Here is a 21,676-nt window from a genome sequence, read left to right on the forward strand (position 1 = left end):
GATTTCCTATATTCCCTTCCCTTGCTCAGAAGCTGAAGGCAGATGCAGTAATGAATATTTGGCATTTTGTAATTTCTAATTCCAATACAAAATAGTGTCAGTGTATATGTAACAGATCTATGCATATCTCACAGGATATGGCCCCACAGTTCTCTTTTTAACCAGCAGCCATCAGCAGGAGGAGTAAATGTTTTATCTAACTGTGAGCACCTGTCTGCTGCTTCTCTCTGCCCTCTGTTACCTTTAGCCACATTTGCTGTTACCATATCTTCTATCACCTGTTTCTCCCACTACACTCCTCATTTCTCTGTGTTCTACACTCTAGTTTTCCACACAATGACTTTCTTTGTCCTACTTCTGTTGGGCAATTTTCTGCTTTTCCACTGCCTTTTTGTGACTGATTTGTTTAAAATAAATCTTGAAGTAAATAAGAAATATGGGAGGGAGAGTACATGTTTTTGGTTGGGTGGGTTTTTTGCTTTAGAAGGAAGAGCTGGCAATTTCTTGCAGTAAAAAATGAATATATAAATAAATGGGGCACTTGCCCTGAATGTGTCCATTAATTCTTTTATGGGAACAGAAAGAAGGGTCTTCCTCAAGAAAGATACAGTCCAAAAGAACTATCATTACTCAAATGTGAGTGCTGCTTGCAACCTTGGTGTTTCATTAATTTATAAAGGTTCAGATGTTCCAAAGAAAGGTTCAAATTAAAATGCTAAAATACAGAATTCCTGGATGCCAACAGCTCCTGTGCTGGCAGCAGCCCTCAGCTCTGCACAGTCAAGAGCTCAGGTGGTTCCAAATACCACGGGATTATCCCAAAATCTGGGCTGGGCTGTCAGATGTCCTCTTGTGCCCAATTTCAAAATGCATCTGGCACCCTGGGCTTTGTGAAACTGGCATGAAAACATTGAGCTGTCAGAATAACAGAACCAGACACTGAGTATTGATACTTTTATTTAATCACTCCTGACACTCAATTATTGATTAAAAATTGGGTAGAGGGTTTCTGTTATGTAACAAAGTACCATTTTAAGTCAGAATTTTAAACCTAATAAGGAGGTCACTTCAGAGGATGAGGGATCTTGCCCTTCAGATTGGATCAAATACAGAGTAAAACTCTTTATGAGAATCCATCATACCTTGTCCTTGCTAAACATGTATGCTTATATGCTTTGAATAGATCTTATACATTGAAAATACTGTTCTTTCAGACAAATATTGTCTGCCTGTGCTTCTGGAGGAAGTTACTTAGAAGAGACTGGAAACAATATAATCTGTGTGAACACCATCTATCAGCCCAGCTCCATTGTCATGGACAAACCAGCAGGGAATATCAACCCCGTGTGCAGGATCTCTTCTGTAATCCTTCTGCCAGCCCCTGAAAGGCAAAACACAGCCATGGAGTACTGAGGTAGGAACTGCACCTGGACAAGCAATCTCTTGCCTAAATCTTACCTAAGGACTTCATTATTTTGTACCTTGTTACTGTCAGTTCATTGTTCTTAACAATCATTGTGGCATCTGGTTTCTTGGGATCAGAGCCAGGATGAATTTCAAGTATGGTGAAGTCAATGGGCCGGAAAAACTGCCCTAAAAAGAGAAGCTAAAATTACCTTTTCAGACATTAAAACAGAAGCAAACCAAACAGAAATCCCAGAATTTCTACATTCCTGTGCTGGCTTCATATCCCTTCAGAGTTTGGATTGGATGAGCTAACACCAAGTGTCAGGTAAGACTGAACATATGCCTGAGGTATTATTGGTATTATTTCCTGTTTATAACCCAGAATTGTATCCACATCATCTGCATGTAAGCTCCAGTTTCTGACTGCACAGAACAATTACAGCCTTTTCTAGATATCCTTCAAGATATCATCACCTGGTGTGTGGTCTATTCTCTTGAATTTATTCCATATTTTCCAAGTCCTCAGCTTTTAAATAATCAAATAATCCATACGTTGATCTCTGAAATTTCTGGGTGTGGTTATTCTCAGCATAAGTACAATATTCTATCTATAAATTATGTAGCCTCAAGGAAAGATCAGCAGGGAAAGGCTAAACAAAATCATACCTAATAATCCATGGGTCTGTTCAGACAGTTTATCACTTTTCAATGTATACAGTCCCAGGAAATCTTGGTGGAGAGGATGTTTCTTCCACACTTGGTGCAAAACAACAACAAATGAGACACCACTGCCCATTGAGAGCACCAGATTTTTTTTCCTGTTAATTATCAAAGTTAATCTGAGGAAAAAAAGAAAAATATGACTTAGAACATTTTGTTTACCAGAGTTAACGGCAACAGAAAGAAATGTGAGAAGTAAAAAGGAATGTAGCTTTATAAACTGCTCAGGGCATTTTAAGAGAGAGGGTTTGCTGCCTAGTTTGGCCCATGGAGTCTCTCTGTGGGTTCACAGAGAGTCACAGAATCATATGAAATGACACTGGAAAAGGCTACCTGGCCTTTAACATTTCAGTAAGATGTTTTTAGCAAAACTCATCCCTTAACAGTGTAATTGGTTACAGACAGGTTGGTGATATGTAGATAGAGCACCTGATGCTCAGTGATACAAATTTTATTATTAAACCATCAGTTCTTTGCCTGAATGCTACATGACACTTTTTCCTTTAGTCTTTCAGAGAAGCCAACTCCCAACTGCCTATTTTAGTGCTGGGATAGAGAAGATTTGCTTCTGATTGTGTCAGTAATATCACCCATATGTTTATCACAATAAAAAAATCATGTGTAGCAATGAAAGTTTGCTCTTTCTGCTGCACTGCTGGGCCTTGAGAAGGCAGGGATTTTATTCTACACAGTGAAATGTAAAGGAGGAGGAAGAGAAAATGTTGCATGTTCCTTCTATAAACCTTTTGCACAGGTATAAATGATTCTGTAATAGATCCCATGAGAAATATACCTGCTGACAAGAAAAAATATACCAATTCTGTAACTGCCACAAGTTCAATTTTTAAAATGGAGATTTGCTTTTGGAACACTATTATGCCTTTGAAAGATTACACACTATGTCTGAAATTACTCCTTAAGTATTTGCAAGATGCTGCTGTACAAAGCACAATACCAAATCTAGTTTCACCTTAGTCAGAGCAATAGAAGATCAGGGAAAAGTCTTCATTTACTTATTTCAAGCAGAGAAATTTGTGAAATTCAGCAATTATGCAACAAAGTAGAGAGCAGAATTCAGCAAGGCTTGAATCAATTGCTTTTGTAGATTGCCACACAAATCTTAGAAGTTTATTATTGATCAACATCTAAAAATATTTCAAGTAGAGTAGAAAGTAGTACAAGAGCCTGATACCCTTTCTGTAAGTCTTACCCTGCTTGTTGCAAGGTGACTGAGTCCAGCCAGGTGAAACCTGTTTTTTCATCACCATTCTCAATTGTGATCCTCTCAGGAGTAACTGTCAGCTTTACATCCAGGTGCTTATTTGCAATACCAAGTTTTCCAAAATATGAGTTTTGGATCTTTGCATTACTATTTACTCTCTTATCACCAATAAGTTCTCCATTGACTGTGATGCCTAATATAGAAGTAAAACAAATATTGTTTTATAGACAGGACCTGATCAACTGATGTCAAGGAGTGTCTTGAAAATTTATCAACTTAAGAAATTAAATACGAGTTGAAAAATAGATCAGAATTACTTGTGAATATTTGTACCAAAGCAAAATAATATTCTGTGGGTTGTTCTGTGAATTTCCACAAAGCCAACAATCATTTTGTTGAGAAAAGTTCAATTTTCCCCTAAGCACAGAGAGTTTGTGATGGGTACAGAGTCTGAGTGACATCAGTCTCTCTTTACCAGGTATTCCACAAACTGGTGACCTAAGGATTATTTTATTGCTTCTACTACAACTCACTGAGACAAATTACTACTCTCAACCCTTGCACTAGTTTTTAAAGTGAGTTTAAAAGTTCATTTTGCTACAAGAAGTGAAAACAGTCATGGTAATGGTAAGCTATCATAGCTACAGGACCTCCTGCTAGCTTTGCTGGGAACAAAAGCTTATGCATTATAAAGAGATAAATAGCCTTTAAACACATTTTGTTAAAGTATCCTGTATTAAAAGAAAAAAAAAGTTAAAAACTCACCTGTAACTGGGTCAGTTATTAAATTTAAGATCATGCCAGGGTTTTCATTGATATTGAAACAAATGGCATCTTTTTTTTGTGGCACTGATATAATGAAGTGTGGATCTCCATCAACTGTAAAGGCAAATCACAGGTGTCTGTATAGTGATACACAGAGTCCAAGTTGCACATGAGCCTTTAATATTGCTTAATATTTAAATTTAATAACTAAATATAAATTATTTAATAGTAAACAGGCAATTATCAGCACAAAAATTACTGATGGGAAGGAGGACTGAGAAAATGACCACACATAATTTCAATTACTTGATCTTTAGAAGACACTAAGAGATGTTTAAACAGTAAATTAAAATACTTGCCCCTTAAACATTAAAAAAATGGCTGCTATTATGGAAGGAAAATATTGAAAACATTCATAAGAATTGTGTAATTTAGCCTTAAATACCCTCTTCTGTTCTCCTAGACAGACACTACCCCAACTACTCACCACTGGTATACCACGTGGGTGGTGATGCATATGTGTGATAGGCTGGTGAAGCTGCAGAAGGAATGAAAGTTGTTAGAAAAACTCACACCACAATGGAAAATTGCATGGCCTATGAAGATGTCAGGGAGTTAATATGCTAGGTAAATCAGTAATTGCATCCTAGTTTTCAAAGCATGTAATCTATGGAATGACAATTTGTGTGCTGCTTTTAAATCAAAAAAATCTTCAGGATAGACACAGATTTCACATGCAGTCTAAATTGCTCTGAGGGTTTCCATATAGCCCAAGCAATCTATCTGTAGGATACAAACATTTCAGACGTGAGGATCAAACTGTCAGCAAGGAAATGCAACATCATCCATTGAAAACTTCTGATTTTTTGGCATTTGAGTTGGTTTTGTTTGTTTGTTTGTTTGTTTGTTTTTTTTCCAGAATGAATTTAAGTCTTTTCAGTGAAAACTTGAAAAAACTAGAGAGAGATTGGCACTAATATCCAGAGTAAAACCATAGTTCTAACTCTCCCATTTCCAGGATTGCCCAGCCAGGAATTTGGTGGATCAGTTGCTGTCTCTTGAATAAAACAGATGCTTTTTGTACAAATGACTGAACACATTAATTTAGCCAGAGATGCTGACATCAGAGTCCCTGGATTTATATAATTCCAAAGGAAATGCAAAGTGAAGTCCATCCTCTGTTCTTGGGAAACAGCTTTCAGGAAAAAATGGTGGTTTATGAACAGGTATTTACTCCCTATAAACTATTTAGCTGAAGCTCTGTCACCTCCTATTGTTCAATCTTTAAATGTCTTTTCAGCAGTGAGCAGAATTTGGTAGTATTTGTGAAAGTCCAGTTGTACTGCCAGAAAAAGCATCTCTGCCTCTGGTAATTTCATTTGACAGACTCTGCTCCATTCAGAAAAATAAATTAAATTACTTACCCATCAAAGGACCTGTGAACATCCCTGTTTGAATGAAACAAAATGTTATTTTAGAGGCTACAAAGAACAAAACCCAATCTCACCGACTTCATTCCTTCCTCCTTCCAAAACCAACCCAAAAATCTTGTCATTATGTATAAATTTCTAAATATTACAAAATAAAAATTATTTATTTAACAGTGCTACAAAGCAACAGTCTTGAAGGGGCTGAAAGCACACCCTGCTTCCCAGCACAAATGTAACATCTCCCTGGGGTTTGCTCTCTCTGGGACTGGGACAGCCTGCTGTTCTCTGACACCTCTGTGCCACCTTCTAAACTGCACTTATGGGAAGGAAGAATTGCCTGCCTGGTTCCACATTTTTCTATTCTTCTGCTCTTTTTACATCTGAAATTCTGTCAGGATGTCTCTGTGCTTTAGAAGTGGCAATCATGGCATGGATGAAGGTATCTTTGTATGAGATTGCTACACACAGGTACCTGGGAGGCCCTGGTGGCAGCCCTGGAGAGCAGCTGACTTGTACTGGGCCTGAATTCTGGGTTATGGGATGCTGCAATCACCAGAGACAGGAACTGAACTGAAACCACTACTTATAAACTTAGCCATCTGAAAAGTTGTATATCTATTCATAACAGGATATTGATTAATTCCTCTTGAACTTTATGAAAACATTGCATCCTAGATCAAAAAAGTAATGTAGAAAATTCATTTCTATTAAAAACATTAAGTAAATTTAAGAAAAATTCACATACCTTCAGCTGTTACCATGGGCAGGTAAGACATAAAAGGAAGAAAAAGAGAAATTCACAGTTTCAGTTATACAATTAAACAGGAAGGATTATGACCCTAATAAAACATTGTAAAAAAAATTAACTGTTTGAAAACTCAACCAGCTATCTTTAGTATTTTTAAATGCCATTTTCCCAGTGATAAAACACAGAATTTGTAGGTCAAACAGAAATGTACTGAAAGTAAAAAGCTTTTATGCAGGGCAGTGGAACTGCAATTTATTATGTATGGGACAAGAGCTCTATTTGGAACTGTTTTATTGTTGTGCCATACCTATATTGCAAAATGTTCCTTACTGGTTTTATTATTTTGTGGTTTTCCAGGCATTTAGATGATTCTGTTAGTACTGACTGGATGATTCAGTACATTGATTTGTGAATTGAGATTTCAGGGTGAGTAAAATTGGGTTTTTTCCTTACACAGGGTCAGAGCTTTGAGTATTTTCTCCTATTACTGCTCTACACTATCTATATACAGAGAGGATTTCCTTTGAAAGAGGTTTAGAAAAGAGCTTTTATACTACAAATACCTGGAAAGGGAAAGCAAAGAACTGAAGATGACTGAGTGGATGTCACTTCTGACACATGTTTGGGGGTTTCCATGTTATGGAGAGCAGCTGCAAACTTTAAAGTCATTATCTTGTGTAGTGACTTGAATGTTAAATTAATCATGAAGGGGTTTTATGTCAGTATTCCATTATAGGAGTCATGAAAAATAATGCAAAAATTTATCAGCAGAATGCCTGAAGAATGATTCAGAGTTGAAGGGCACTTAGAAATTCACTGGTCTTGGGACCTACTGCAGCTGAAAAAACCTCACCACACTCCAGTATCTCTGTTATGCTAAAATGCCTCAAGTTCCTATGCCAAAATCAGGAGATGAGAAATTTTTTCATCTAGAAGGCAGCAGAGAGCCCACACAGAGCTTCCAAGGAACTTTCAGGGGCTCTAAACAAAAACTGGAGAAAAAATAAAGGATGGTGATAGAAGAGACTGGAAAGCCTCTGTCAGACCTGTGGGATGAGAGTGGCTCAAACAACACAAGGAGATGAGGTTAGGATGACTGGGAGGCACACTGAGCACAGAGCACTGCTTTGCTTGGCCAAAGAGAAGGAGGAACAGAGTATTTGATACACAGGAGTTAAACAGAGAGGCTGAATTATAGGAAAAATAATATTTCACTGAGCAAGGAGTTCATAATTAGCTAAAGTATCAGAGGAGTTGAAAACAAATTGTGTGTTTTCAATATAATTGCTTCTCTTTCTGCAATATATATATGACTATTGTGTTTTACATAAGTAATCTCAATCCTTTTACAGCCTGATATATCCTGCCTGAGGAAGAGCTCATGCAAATTTTCCCTTTTCATGTGGAAAGAGGTTACATCTATCCCTAGGCTGAAGTATGTAGAAAAATAAAGGAGAAAGTGATGGTAAGTCATCTGAATATAGCTGGATTATTAGATTAGAAATGCTTCTTGGTTTTCAGGGTCTTTTTCTGTAATAGTTTTTCTATTTAGTTTAAAATACATTTATTTTAAATTTATAGTGCTTTGCCCATATGATTTAATAATGAAGGATAGTTTGATGGAAATGAGCTTTACAATGAGAAGTAATTTTGCATAAATCACACACATGCCTGACTTGGAAAGTAGATTTTGCAGATACATATTTAAAACTGTGCCCACATGAAAGCCTTTCTTTAGGCCAACATCAAAGGAACTCTTAGCTTCTCAAATACAGTACAATTGTGAAGATGTCTATACCTTCAGTGGGTTTATCAGCAATCCCCTCTTCATTTTCATCTTCTTCTGGTTTTGTTACCACCATGGATGTCAGTGGTGTTACAAACTTGTACATTAGTGAGAGAGCCAGGGCTTGAGCTGTAAGGTTTTCCTTTTCTTCTCCTGTGGCTGTAATGCTGAATACAGAAAGAGACTCCCAGCATCAGTGATTGCTGAATCACTCAGCACATGTCAGATTACATATTTTAAAGTAAAGTAATTTCTCTGCAGGCAATTTATCAATAAGATATAACTGTTACAGCTTAAGAGCACTTCTGATTCTACTGGCTGTCCAAGAGAAAGGCAAAACTGTGCTTTATCCTTGCAATAATTTAAAATTGTTTCCTTTGCAACCTGAAACATGAATACTGAGGCTAGGGAAGAGAATAGCGTGGTGGATTTCCCTCACTGATTTTCATGATTTTCCATTGGCAGCTCAGTGGGATGTGAACGTCAGCTTCACATCCTAGAAACTTCAGGACTCAGAGGCTGTGAGGGGTTCAGAGCTAAGGTATAATTCCAGCTATAATTACCGTTTTTCCAAGAGTTGTTCAATGGTAAGATAAGCCCAGAGCCTTTCAATGTACTCTCCAAATATGTATTGCTGTTCTTGGAAAGCCTGAGCTGTCTGCTCAGCTCCTTGCTGTGTAGTGTACGACAGGGCGTCCTGAGCCTGTTGGGAGTAAGAATGTTCTCTGCATCACAAGTAGCCAGGGACTGACAGGACTTCCCAAAAACTAAGATCTTCACACCTGAAAATCTTATGAAATCGAAAGCCAGTCTGGTTGTACACCAGAAAATTGCCAGTGTTGTATGAGGAATTTTGTCCCATTGTTTCTGGGAATTTTAGAGATGTACACTACAGAACATAACCCAGTATTCCACATACACATGGCACTTTTGTTCATCACAAAAGAGGCAAAAGAAGCATTCAGAGATTTTGTATAGTTTACATAAATCAAAGAAATCCATACTTACACCTTCACCTCTTACATCCACAGACAAATGGTTTTGGTTGCTGTCTACAAAGCGCCCAGCCACCACAATCTCAGACCCATCATAGAAATGCTTGAAGCTGTTAGTAGTTAGGTCTGATATTTCATTTTCTGGGTAGTTTAACTCCACATCTATGAGCATGGGATTTGACACCTCATCATAAAACCCCTGTAGGATTGAAAGAAAAAAAGAAAACATTTAACTATCATTGTTTCTTTAGTTCATGGGTAGATCTGTAACCAGAAACATCCTGCTATTCCAGGAATGAAAACTAAAAGGGTATTTTATAAGAAATATTTAGATATTTAGTTAAATCTCAGAGTGTAAAGCCTAGAAATCTACAAAAAATTGAAAAGAGAAAGGACATACAAACTCTTCAGTCTTGCTAAGAGAGAGGAAGAATATTTGAGAACAATGTGCTGTGGATGATGAGTTCCATCAATATAAATCAAGAGGGATACCAAGCCTCCTGTTATTTGATAGAGATAATTTTCTACACCTCTTCTCTGCAGATACTGACATGGCAACATACTCAAAGGAGATTGGGCATTTGATTTTACCAGAGCTTGCAATGAAATCTAATATCTAATTCTTTGATGAATTCTTTGAATGGTAGCTACTGGAATGTAAAAAAAGACTACCCTGTATGGCCTATACCAGTTTTCATGTCTTATACAACTCTAAAATGCCTCAGGAGTGTGGTAAGATACACCTGCTTGCAGTGAGTTTCTTAAGAAAGAATATCTAGAGCTTTATGATTTGTTACTCTTTTTGTCCCTTGACAGGACATTAACCACATGATCTGTGAGGTGCAGAAGATGCAATGACTGCAGAAATTCCACCAGAGTGTCCTTCAGAACTGTGAGTTGTGTCACCCTATGCCAAGTTTTAAACTCCCTGCCATACCCCACAGCATGTCCCTTTTACTGTCCCTGCACTTCCTGCTTATATAAGGGAAGGGGAAAATTAAATGCAACTAAAGGTCCCTTCCACATCAAACTATTCTATGATTTTAATACTCTGATCACAGCAGACTCTGGAGCATCTCAGTGTCACATTACACACTGGGATTTTGATTATTTGAAAATAAGAACATGAACAGTTATCTGACCTTATGTACCTCTGACCTCATGTACATGGTAATTACTTCACCTGAAGCTGCAAAGCTGCATCAGAGTCAGGGTAAATCCGACGGGCCAATCCTTTATTCTCCAGGGCCATCCTCTCCAAGAAGCCATAGTCAACACCACTGCCAAAGCCAAGGTTGTATAAGGTGTATCTGCCATCAATGGCCTTCTTCACTGATTTCTCAATCTCCTGAGTATTGGATACACCTGCATCAAACCAGGAAATGGTTGAGTTGTTTTCAAAATAGATACAATGATCACAAAATGAAATGTGACTTGGCATGTTCAGATTTCTTAGGAGATATTACCAAAAGCTTGATTTAGTACTATGATTCTGTTAGCGTTCAAATCATGAAAATACCCAGAAGTCAAAGATGAAGGCCATTTCTAACTAGCATTTTTTGTTAGTTAATAACTATCTTTATTATTCCATCCAACACAAACTTACCTACATTTGGCTGACCATCTGTTAACATGATAATTATAGAAGCGCTTCTCTTGGGCACAAGGTTTTCTTCATGAGCAGCATTCAGAATATCAATTCCTCTCATCAAACCACCATGTAAATTTGTCACTATGAGGTAGACAAAGAAATTCAGGTTCAGCAAATGCTGTCAAAGTAAAGGTTCATTTTCCATTGGGGTCTGAAGAGCTTTTATTACATTACAGAAAATGAAAGATTTGGATTTACAAGCAGGGGCAAGTCTAGATAGAAAAGTACCTGGACTTTGGAAACATAAAGAGAAATAGACAAATTTTCTGAGTAAAACTGAACTTCAGGAGTGCCTCATCAGCAGTCTGAAACCCCAACAAACAGTAGCATTGTGTTCAGAATCAATCAATAAATTAACTTACACAATGACCTACTGGCAAGGCCTGTCGAGTACTTACGGCCTTGAGCAGAAATTTGCCGAACAAACTTCCTCGCTTCATCCAAATTCTCAGGACTGGCCTTGATTAATGTTTCTTTCCAGGTAGATATTTCACTATCAAATAATATGAAATTGAAGAAGTCATCTTCTTTAATGTCATCTAGGATTTTTAGCAGTGCTTCTTTTGTCTGTAAGGCAAAGAGATTTAAATACATGATTCAAAATTTAACAGATATGTGCTTACAGGTTTGACATCATTAATCTCTCAGCATTGGGCTATTTTTTACTCTTACACAGTATATATTGCAAAAATTCTGAGCTTGTTCTGTTCTTGCCAGTCCCTGTGTCAATTTCAGAGTAACTCTAGGGAAGTCAGCAGCAATAACATCTGGTAAATCTTTGCAGCTGAGATGAAAATCCGTTTTCCCATCATAGTTGGTTGCTTACACTGAGATAAGCTGGCATGGCAAATGGGTAGTTAGGTTAATGGAGAAGCTCATAAACAAGCATGCCTGGATGTTTTGATGCAGCACCAAAACCTGAAAATTCCAAACATTAACTCAGTCATAACTCTGAAAAGAGCTACTGCTTCCCAGACACAGAGTGAGCAGAGAAAATGCACATAATCTGTATGCACAGCTTATTTTGGAACTGTCAAGCACATGACAAAACTCTCTGGAAATGCTGATATTTAGAGTTTTGAACTAATGACATTTATAAGTAAATAAAGGCTTAATGTATAGATTTTTGCTCTACAGCAACACTGCAAACCAGTACATCTGGCACTGGGCATTAGAGAGGTCACACCATCGAGCCACTTTGTAACAGCTTGAGCAGCACATGTGCACTCCAAGGCATCATGTCCCTTCCAGCACCATCTCCCTCCCAGCACCTTGTTCCAGCTCTTTCACTGGAACTCCATAGTAATGTAATAACTCACTTGTTCTATTTCTCTTCCAGACATTGAGCCACTAGTATCCAATACAAAAATAATATTCTTGGACAGCTTTGGAAGATTTGTTGGTGCAAAGAAGTGTACAAAATAGCCATTGACAATCTGAAAAAGAAAACACCACCAGCAAAAAGTTTGGAACATTATAAAGGTAAAACAGATAAAGGAGATATTACTCTCATTTAATGTCTAGCCTCTGAGCGGCCTAAAAAGTTTTAATGGCCCTGATCAGTCTCACCTCTATCCATGGGCCCAGGGGTGTCATTTAGGTGCAAGACTGGGCTTTTAGACACTGAGCTACAGTGTGAGAACAGCAACAGTGTCCTGTCTCCAGCTGTGTCACACCTGTATCTGTTCCTATCCATGGACTCCACTGTTTTGGATCCCCCCCTGAAGAGCCCACTGAGTGCTCCCACTCAGCTGCCTTAGGAAACAGCTGGCCCTTGCTGCTCCCTGACCTTTACTGTGCAAGTTCAACTGTTCAACAGTTCAGAATTTCAAGTTGTTAGACTTACCTGCAAATTATCTGGAGTTGTTCTCTTCACATCATATTTTACAGTGAAATCCCCATCCAAGACAGACTCTGAGCAACTTGGACACCTTCGCTGCTGGTCGAGGGTTGGCTTGAAAGAGATATGGCCCTGAAAAGAAAAGCCTTCCTTAGATCTGACCCTTAATAGCTGAAAATCTCCTACAGAACACATCTGCATTTTTTTAAAGCTGGTATATTTATTTTCACAGACATAAGAATAACCTGTTTTATTGGGTTAGCTACTAGATTGTACGAATCTATATGTACTTAGAAATTTATTGGTGTTAACTGACACATGAAGGCTGCTTTCCACAGCTTTCTCCGTATGAGTACTTCCCCTTGGGTCAGCTCTTCACTCTGAACAACAACTTTGATAAAGCTGTTGTATCTTTTAGGAATTCTACTACCCCCATACAAGGGAAAACTACTTGTTAGTAATTCAGTTTTTCTATAAGGGATAATCTTACTGGTATCCAGGTTTCCTCTTGCTGCCATTGCTAGCATTGAAATTATTATTTCAGAATTATAACCATAATAAGTAAATCATGGAATGCAGTAATCAATTTACCTTTTTTCCTGAAAAAGTTTTTTTAATGGTATTTTGTAGCTCATTGGTGATGAATGTTCCTTCTGCTTCCAGCTCAGTGATACCCTGGGGCTCAAAGATATCTACTTCAATCTGAAATATTAATTAAAAATTTACTGTCATTAATTAAACCACAATACATCAGCCATTTACAGGAGGATCAGTAGCTACAGATGTGAAAGAGGAATTTTCATAAAGGTAAAGAAATTTACTTTTGTAATACATAATAGCAGTCCAAATCTACACTTGTGTGGTGGACACATCTTCAGCCAAAGAGGCCTTTTCAAACACAGAAGTTAAACACAAAGCTAGAAATAAGTAAACTTTAATAGAAATATGACGTGTTGGAAAGCTAGATAGTTGCATCCTATCAAGGCAGATGGACACAAAAAGCTGCAGTATCCCAGAATTTAAAGATGATGTTGTTTCACAGTGGAGTGAGAAAGCTGGAGTTTATGCTATAAGGGTATATACAATTAGTCCAAGGCATTGCAATAGCTTTTTCAGTTTTTCATACAGGATTTCTTTTGGAGTGCTCAGTAGATGAGCAAATTTGTCAGGTTTACAAGTAAAAGCCTGCATTAAAGTGAATTGATGAGTTATCCCCATGGGACTCATGGAAATGAGTTATCAGAAATGTTATCATGGCCTTTAGCTCACCTGTGAACCAATGGGAATGACCATGGTACTCCACTTTCAACAGATATGCAGAATTCCATCATCTCTTAAATTACAGTCAAATTTGATCAGTTTGCCATTTACCTCAAAATCTTTGACAAGCTGCTTTGGTTTCACTTTGATGAACATTTCATATTTTCCAAACTGTCGCTTCAGCAGTTCCTCATATGTGAGTTCAAAAGTGACTTTACTGGCTGCTTTAATGTTGACTGAGACAGTGAATTTTTCTGTTTTTCTTCCTGAAGCTCTGTATTTAAGTGGGTAGGAAAAAGATCTTTATCCTCTTTCATGGTATTTATTGTTGGTGGCATATGATTTTCAAAAAGAAGTAAAACAAAGATGGGATTTTTTATATACTGCTAAAAATCATCAATCAATACTCAAAATTATGCTCAACCTGTAGACTTTATTCAAGTTTCCCACTGAGCTTAATCCCAGGAATAGGTCCCACAAAGCCAGTGAAAGTTGCAGGAACAGCCTTTCCATAGTTGCAGACAGTGCTTGTGCAGTCAGAGGCTGTATTTCCTTTCTACAATTTGTGCTACAATAACTTAACTTAATGATTGTTCTTTTGTCCCTTAATGTCAGCAAAGTGCCAGAACACAGCATTTCCAATCTCACAGTCTGCTATGGAGTGATGGTGTGGAAGCCACAGGACATGATCCTTACTTTACAAGACCAGCAGTCTGTCCTCTCGAAACAGCCTTCTCATATTGCTTTTTTGCAGCTTCTTTTTCCTTTATAGTTCCAGGATAGGTGACACCATCAATTGTCCTGCAGATGAAAAAGTCCTAGTTCAGTGGAAGGTTGTGACAGGAATTCTCCCTTTATTGATTTGTTTGCTAATAACCTTTCAGAGACCTGCTATTGCCAAGATTTGGGCCCTTTCACTGAAGCCAGGCTCCTGAGAGAATTCAGCTGGAATGAAGAGCTCTGTGCTCAGTGTCATAAAAGAATCTAAACCAATTTTTACTTTAAATTAGATCAAAACTGGGCTACGGCAACACAACTTACACCTGCCATATTCCTGCACTTCAGCAGCTTCACCATCTCATCTCATCTAATGGCAAACCAACTCTGGATGTGACTCACCTGTCCAGATGTCATCATCTACAGAGGAGCATTTCATCCTTGAGCTCCTTAGAGGACTAAGCAGCCATTTCTCATCACCTCATTCTACCAAAAAGGTTCTAAGATGCTCTATGAGTGTTTGTGTCCTAAAGCTAGTGCTCCTCTTCACTGGAGATAAAGCAGGCACGGTGTGATTAGCAGAGATGGATGTGCTTAACTGAATCAAGCCTCATCATGGTGGAGAACTGCACATGATTGCAACTAAAGGTACAAATGTAAAAGAATAATTCTACTTTCTGCCTTTCATTCAAATATGATTTTTAAATGAAGAGATAAATTAAACTATAATGCCATCAGGGAAATGAAGTAATGGAACTTTCCTGGTTTGATAATACCACAGTAAGTAAGAGGCATTTCTGAATAGGTGGATGAATCTGCAGGAAAGGTCCCACATTCCCTAAGGTTCCCTTCTATTCATAATGATGAATAGAAATAATTGAAAATTAGTCATCTTTTCTACAGATGTACCAATGTTTGCCTTTCTCCACATATCTTGCATGTTAAGTTAATAGTACCAGAAAATTACCCAGGAGGTATTTAGAAATCTATTCAAATGGCAAAGTAAAAATGAACACTCAGGTTCCATTTCTCCCAGTTGAATTAGCACAGATTTTTAGTCTTCTTTAACAATATTGTAAAGATTACACACATGCTGAAGTTGGTAATGAAGGCTGTCTTAGGGAGATCAACATCAAAGAAAACTTCTTTGGACACATTTCCACGATTGACAGCTCGGCTGGTGATGACATTGTGTGCAAAGCGGGAAGTCACTTTACTATCAATTTTCATGCTATAGATTTCCATCCCATTGACAACCTGTAAATTGAGAAATGAAAAAAGACAAAAAGAGCACTAGCTGTTACACTCGTATGTGTATTAATCAGTTGTAATCATATTTTTAAAAAGAAACCACAGAAGTACATTGATCACTGCAAAGCAAAAAGAAAGAAAGACCTAATATAAGAACTGGAACACAGCTGTGTTTCCTTGGGTATCTATTTCACTGACATGATGGTGCTATTCCACAAGTCATAACTATAGACTTTAACAAAATACTACCACCAAAAATACTGCCATTATAGGAATAGGTTTTTTCTCTACTGAGTAAGTGACTTTTTATGGTTATTCAAAGAGCACAGCTCTTTACTGCTGCCCCACTGTATTAGTGACTGTGGTTATCAGAGGAGTGGATGACTCCTAGAGCAGGGATGTAAGTAATCCTCTTGTTTTAAAATAGCCAAAATGCCTCCAAATTCCATTTTATGTTATTCTCAGTTTCCTCCCAGCTGGAGATCAGATTTTTCTAAACAAGTAAATGGGCAAGGCAATATTTATTTTCTTTGAATGTTCAGGTTTCTGGACACTAAGTGAAAGCATAGGAACAACAGATGTTCCCATTAGGAACTCCACAGCAAGGTCTGCTTCTGGCAGCAAAACCAGCACTGGAAGGAACTTTGGAGGTTTTATGATGGGTCTGGTTTCTGCTGATTAATTGAGAAGGTCCCCAAACAATCAAAGCATTTAAGCATTGCTGAAGGGGAATCCAAGTGCCAAGTGGAATCAGCCCCAGAGATGAGGTCTCTTGCCTTCCTTAGCAATAGCTGCAACATAAAAGTAAAAACAAAACCAACATAGAATGAAAGTCTGTTAGAGATATGCAGGTGACTTCAAAAGAACTTAGGTATTTATTCAAATACAATGAGATTAAAAATCATTTGTTCATGCTCTTTCCTTGTCCAGGAGCTTCCATCAGAGCTTGGAAAGCAACTGTCGAGTTAGTCCTACTGCCCAAAACAGGCAGCTCTGGGCAGTTTTCCTTGTCACACACTCAGAAATATCCATTTGCTCAGACTGGACTCACAGAAACATTTTGTGAACACATTAAGAATATTCTTGTCACTATAAACTCTTGGTAGCCCAGACAAAACCAAACCTTACTCACCAAGTCATTATCAGCATTTCGCTTCTGTAAAGAGAAAAGAAAGGGAAAAAATCATGATTAGGTAGAAAAGCTGCATTTAGAAATAAATATCTTAGCATCTGTGTAGTTGTCACAAATTAGAAGTCCAGGTTTGAGAAAGATCTTCATTAATAAACTGAAGTAAATTTGAGGGAAAAGCAAGCAAGGGATATGAGGCGGGTCGGAGTTATTTTGCTTATGGCATTCCCAGCTTTGGTGAATCTTTTGGTTTTCATTTGATGTTAGTGTACCCTAAATACAGTGTTTTTGAAGGGCAAGTTAAACTTTGAATGTTGCTGACTTTATGTTGCTCATGAGACACAAAACAGTGTCTTCTTCCAGCTGAAAATACACATAGACCTTTGAAATATGAGGGAGAATGAGAGGAAAAGAGGCTCAAATGCTCAGGGCCATTTATAATTAAATGTTATTGAGATTAAAGAACACACTAAAATCTGTTTGATAGGTCTTCCTTGAGTAAGGGTTGGCTGTGTGGAGACCTCAAGTAAAACCAAAATATCTTGTCCTCATAGTAACATCTTTTTCTTGAGAATTCCCAAATCTGAGTCCTGCAGTACATATTTTCTTTTCAAACTTATTTTCCTTTGGAAGAAAAAGAAGAGTTGTATCAAAGCATAAAAACCCACTTTGCACAGTTTTTTTCCTGGCACACAAATCCAAACTATCATGCAGATGCAGCCTTACATTTTTTTCAGGCTCCTAAATTTTCCTATTTCAGCCCAACAGCCTCTCATCCTAACATGACCAGGTAGGAAAGTAATTCAGCAGGATTAGATAGGAGGGGCTGTCGCTACAAAAAGCTGCATGGAGGGGGAAAAATAAGCAGTTAAAATGTGGGGTTTTTTTCCAATATTTGCTCCCAGAGTAGTGCAAATATCAGAAGCTGTACAACAGTATCGTACTCTGTTCTGAAAGAGAGGACAGGCACTGAACAAACTTCCTGAGTGCTGTTAAAATAACAGCTTGTGTAACTCAATTCCCATCAGCTCAGCTGCAAACACCTTATCTCATCTGGCTCCAAGAGCCTTGGGGGTCACATTTTGTGGAATTGTGTTTACCTGCTCCATCAAAGGCAGGGGTAAGGACACAACAAATCAGACACACATCTCAAGTACACTTAAGGCTTTCAGTACCTTCCCTAGTTGGAAACTGAAACACAGAGGATTATTTTTTTGTTTATTTTGGGGTTCTTTTCAAGACACTATATTAATCTAAGGTAATGCAAAATTTGAGGGAGGAAGCTTCTCTTCTGGTGTGAGAGTCTGGCAAAAAATGTCAGTGTGCATTCCTTCAGGTTCATCTTTCAAACTGTTACTGCCATCCAGATGATTTCTGTGTGTCCATCTCTCCTTTTCACAAGCATATATGCATTCCTTTAATGCCAGTATAGAGTGTGCACCAACTCAAATCTGACCTTTCTGAAACTGGAAATATTTTTTCTGTATCCATATCTGTCATTACAGCTTGTCATTTCCCCTTACAATACCCAAACTGAGGTATGCACCTTGGGAAATGAAAAGCTGGAACTCTGTGAAATGCCAGTTTGTTTGGTGCAAACTTTTCCTTACAGTAGAATTACCACACAGTTTATACAAAATACAAAATATATATATATAAACCTATAAAAATGTGTGTAGCTACAAATTCTGCAATTCTGACTACTGCTTCCAAACTGAAAGATACTGTACCTGCATTTGAGTTTTACAGAATTGCTGTTGTGCACATTCTTTATCAGAATCACAGCTTCAGTGGTAGTTTTGAAGGAGTTCTATTTTGATTCTGTAAATATTTTGAGGGGTGCTCTGCAATTTCCATTGAAACTACAGAAAAATCTCTCTGTGAAAGGCATTGCTCACTTTGCACTTGGGCTGATCTCCAATGGAGATACTCAATCCAGCTGGACATCACCCAGCTACCTGCTCTAGCTGACCCTGTTTGTGCAGGGGAGGGGATTACGTGACTCTAAGTCTGTGATTTTGTTCTGGGTTTTTTAATTTTTAATGATTCACTTGAGTGTACCTTGAGCCATCACTAAATCAAGGTCATTCCAAGCTATGTGGGCAAAAAGCCAATCAAAATGATGATGCAATTCTAGACTAAAATGAGAATTAACATCCTCTACCCTGGGTTATTGTTACTTGATAAAATGTTTCTGTATTATTTTCACATATTTGCCAGCTGCACCAATTATTAGAATTCTATTATTTTTCAGTTGTGCAACAGCAACAAACTTCTTTTGTTTAATACTGTTTTGCTGTGGCAGCAGAAAAGAATAGAGGTGCAAAGAATCTATGGAAATTGGAAAGTAAAAGAGAAACTTGAACTCCCAGGAAAACAGAGAGGGAAAACAGGACTCGATTACAGTACTTGCTGAAAGAAGCTCTGATTGTACAGCTTGGGAAACTAAACCACAGCAGGACTAAAAGACTCAGCAAAGACTGTACAGTTACCTTGGAGTGACCTCTGGGAATCCACAGTGCAGAACGAGGTATTTGCATATATCCCTAAATGCTACATAGGAAAACAAGGCATGAAAATTATCTCTGAATCTACAGCAGCACTGAAGATTCCATCACCCCAAGTGATGCCAATTGGGTGCCACAGAGAAGAGCCCATAATGCAGCTCATAGGAACAGGGAACTGATGAGGATTTTTGTTCCGTTTTCAGCAGAATTGGGTCTGCCAACTGTGTATACCTGACTGGGGCTCTAAAAGCAGCTTTGACAGCTTAAAGGTCACCAGACAGCCAGAATCCCAGCCATGCTTCAGCACTGGATACTGCTTGCTCAAAGGGGCCAAGACACAGATGGGCACCGAGACCTTCACCCTACAGAGCAATCTCTTCCATTTCAATCAAATCACATTTGCATAAAGTACAGAACAAAACTGGGAGAATCAGCTGGCTTTTTCATAGTGCTCTGCATGCATAGATGGAGCATGGCACAGAGTTTTGGCAGTCTTCCATTTAGAAAGGCTTTAGCATTGTAAAACACGTAGAGAACTCCAGACACTACAGTAATCAGAAGGAAAAAGCTACATTATATCTGGGCTACATGATGGTTAAATAATAGGAATCCCTGGCGTTTCCAATTTGCAGCATTAGATCTCAGGTTGACTTTTAGAAGTTAGGCATGTTACTATCCTGATTTTCAAAGAAAAAAATCTTGGCAAAGGTCATAACCTCATCAACAGCAATCAACCAGAAATTGTTTTGTCCTGTTCTACCTAGTAACTCAGAATGCTCCCTAAAGAGATTTGCCCTCTGCAACTTTTCGGAGTGCACAGCCACTGACAGAGAGGGAAATAATTTATGGAGGTGAGGAGTAGTGGACAGCAAGATAACCAAAGAAAATTAGGCAAAACATCAAGTAGCACTTACTCAGAGATCCAGTCAAAACCAGAATGGCTCCTTTGAGAGATGTATCTCATGTTGTGCTAACATGGAAATCTTTTGAGAAAAATCCTACCATGTCATTTGGACTGTGGGCATTTATCTTTATGCCATGTTACAGCTCTGTTTTCTGCTTCTTAGAGCCATCTTTTTCATTGTATTCCTTAACAGGTGTCAAAATCAGTTCTCTGGCAGCACTGATTGCTTTACACATTTAAATATTTTACTAAAACATGTCACCATTACATGGTGATGACAGGGAAAACAGAAGAAAGGGATGTTTTAAAAAGAAAGAGAGAGGAACTTCGGAACTGATTGAAAACTGAGGCTGATTAGAGATCAACCAGTCTGAGTTCCAGCTTTTATCCTGTGTCCAGGGGTACCAGAGAAGACAGAGCTCCAGCTGCCAGCATTGTATGAACTCTCTGATAAATGCTGATAAACTGCAAGAAGTTAATCTCGGAGGAGTGGGAGACCCACAACCCACACACGGTTGATTACTTACCTTGATGTTTCTGACATGTGTTAGCAAGAAGTCTGAGGATGCAAAGGTAGGAATCAATACTAAAATACAAAGCAATAGATTCTTTTCCATTTTGGAAAAAAAGTGAGGTTGCAATTGGAATGATATGCATAAATATATAAAGCTTTGTTTACCCAGTGTTAATAAATAACCCAATGACAGAAGTGGGATAAAGCATTAGGCATTCGGGAAAAATCAGGCGCTGAATTTTGAATTAGTATAATCTACAGAATACTGTTAGAAAATCTCTTAAAGAATTTACAGAATATTTCAGCAGCGTCTCTTCTATGTAATAGCTCCAAACAGAAATTCACAGCCATTTCCGTACTGGCAACTGATATTAATCTCCACCCCAGACCCACTTTTTTCCCAAATGAAAACTGTCATCTTTCTGATACTTCCTTAAAGGCTTTCCCTGGCTCAAATTTACTGCAGCCGTAACAGAGCTTGCAGTCTGTGAAAGCCATTTAAGCTCCATTTCCAAAGCGCCCCTGTAATCCTCCGTATCACTCAGGTACCCGATTTAGGTATCGTTATTTGACACGTATCCTGTCTAACCTAGAAACTCCCCATTCCATGGGTTCCCATTCATCTTGGTGGCTGAAACCAGGTCCGAGCTCCCAGGTTTGCATCTTGCACGCTGACCGTGCAGCTGCAGGGCATTTCCTGCGTTTGTTACCTTGACATGATCAATTCTCTCTTAAACTTTTTAGCTGTTTAGCTCTGCGGAGCTGCTCCGCCCTGCCACGGCTCATGACAGGTGGCGTGTTGTGACACAACTGTGGCCGTCTTGGGCCCG

General features: G+C 38.3%; 1 protein-coding gene and 1 long non-coding RNA gene across 2 annotated transcripts; one reads left to right on the forward strand and one right to left on the reverse strand.

The window, feature by feature from the left end:
- Positions 1 to 940: 940 nt before the first annotated feature.
- LOC134422463 (inter-alpha-trypsin inhibitor heavy chain H3-like) lies at positions 941 to 20,980 on the reverse strand. Its single transcript, XM_063164540.1, has 21 exons — positions 20,860 to 20,980; positions 16,925 to 16,948; positions 15,632 to 15,798; positions 14,521 to 14,625; positions 13,936 to 14,098; positions 13,156 to 13,266; positions 12,571 to 12,696; positions 12,044 to 12,160; positions 11,123 to 11,291; positions 10,680 to 10,805; positions 10,257 to 10,438; positions 9,087 to 9,272; positions 8,642 to 8,781; positions 8,091 to 8,245; positions 5,458 to 5,472; positions 4,602 to 4,652; positions 4,115 to 4,228; positions 3,338 to 3,542; positions 2,074 to 2,246; positions 1,482 to 1,593; positions 941 to 1,381 (listed from the first exon to the last, which is right to left on the reverse strand). Exons 1-21 carry the CDS (start codon positions 20,947 to 20,949, stop codon positions 1,252 to 1,254), a joined length of 2,661 nt encoding a protein of 886 aa, XP_063020610.1. The 5' UTR covers positions 20,950 to 20,980; the 3' UTR covers positions 941 to 1,251.
- LOC134422464 (uncharacterized) lies at positions 6,647 to 9,665 on the forward strand. The gene is made up of 4 exons (XR_010028812.1): positions 6,647 to 6,718; positions 7,645 to 7,757; positions 8,544 to 8,619; positions 9,617 to 9,665. It is a non-coding gene; the product is annotated as an uncharacterized LOC134422464 (long non-coding RNA).
- Positions 20,981 to 21,676: the final 696 nt, after the last annotated feature.

This window comes from Melospiza melodia, chromosome 10, assembly GCF_035770615.1.
Source record: "Melospiza melodia melodia isolate bMelMel2 chromosome 10, bMelMel2.pri, whole genome shotgun sequence".
NCBI classification, from domain to species: Eukaryota; Metazoa; Chordata; class Aves; order Passeriformes; family Passerellidae; genus Melospiza; species Melospiza melodia.

Excerpts from the sequence above, each read along its gene's own strand:
- LOC134422463 (XM_063164540.1), bottom strand. The coding sequence starts at position 20,949 with ATGGAAAAGAATCTATTGCTTTGTATTTTAGTATTGATTCCTACCTTT. Across the intron at positions 14,099-14,520 it reads CAGACTGCTGGTCTTGTAAA|AGCTTCAGGAAGAAAAACAG; the intron begins GTAAGGATCATG and ends ACTTAAATACAG. Across the intron at positions 10,439-10,679 it reads AGATGGTCAGCCAAATGTAG|GTGTATCCAATACTCAGGAG; the intron begins GTAAGTTTGTGT and ends GGTTTGATGCAG.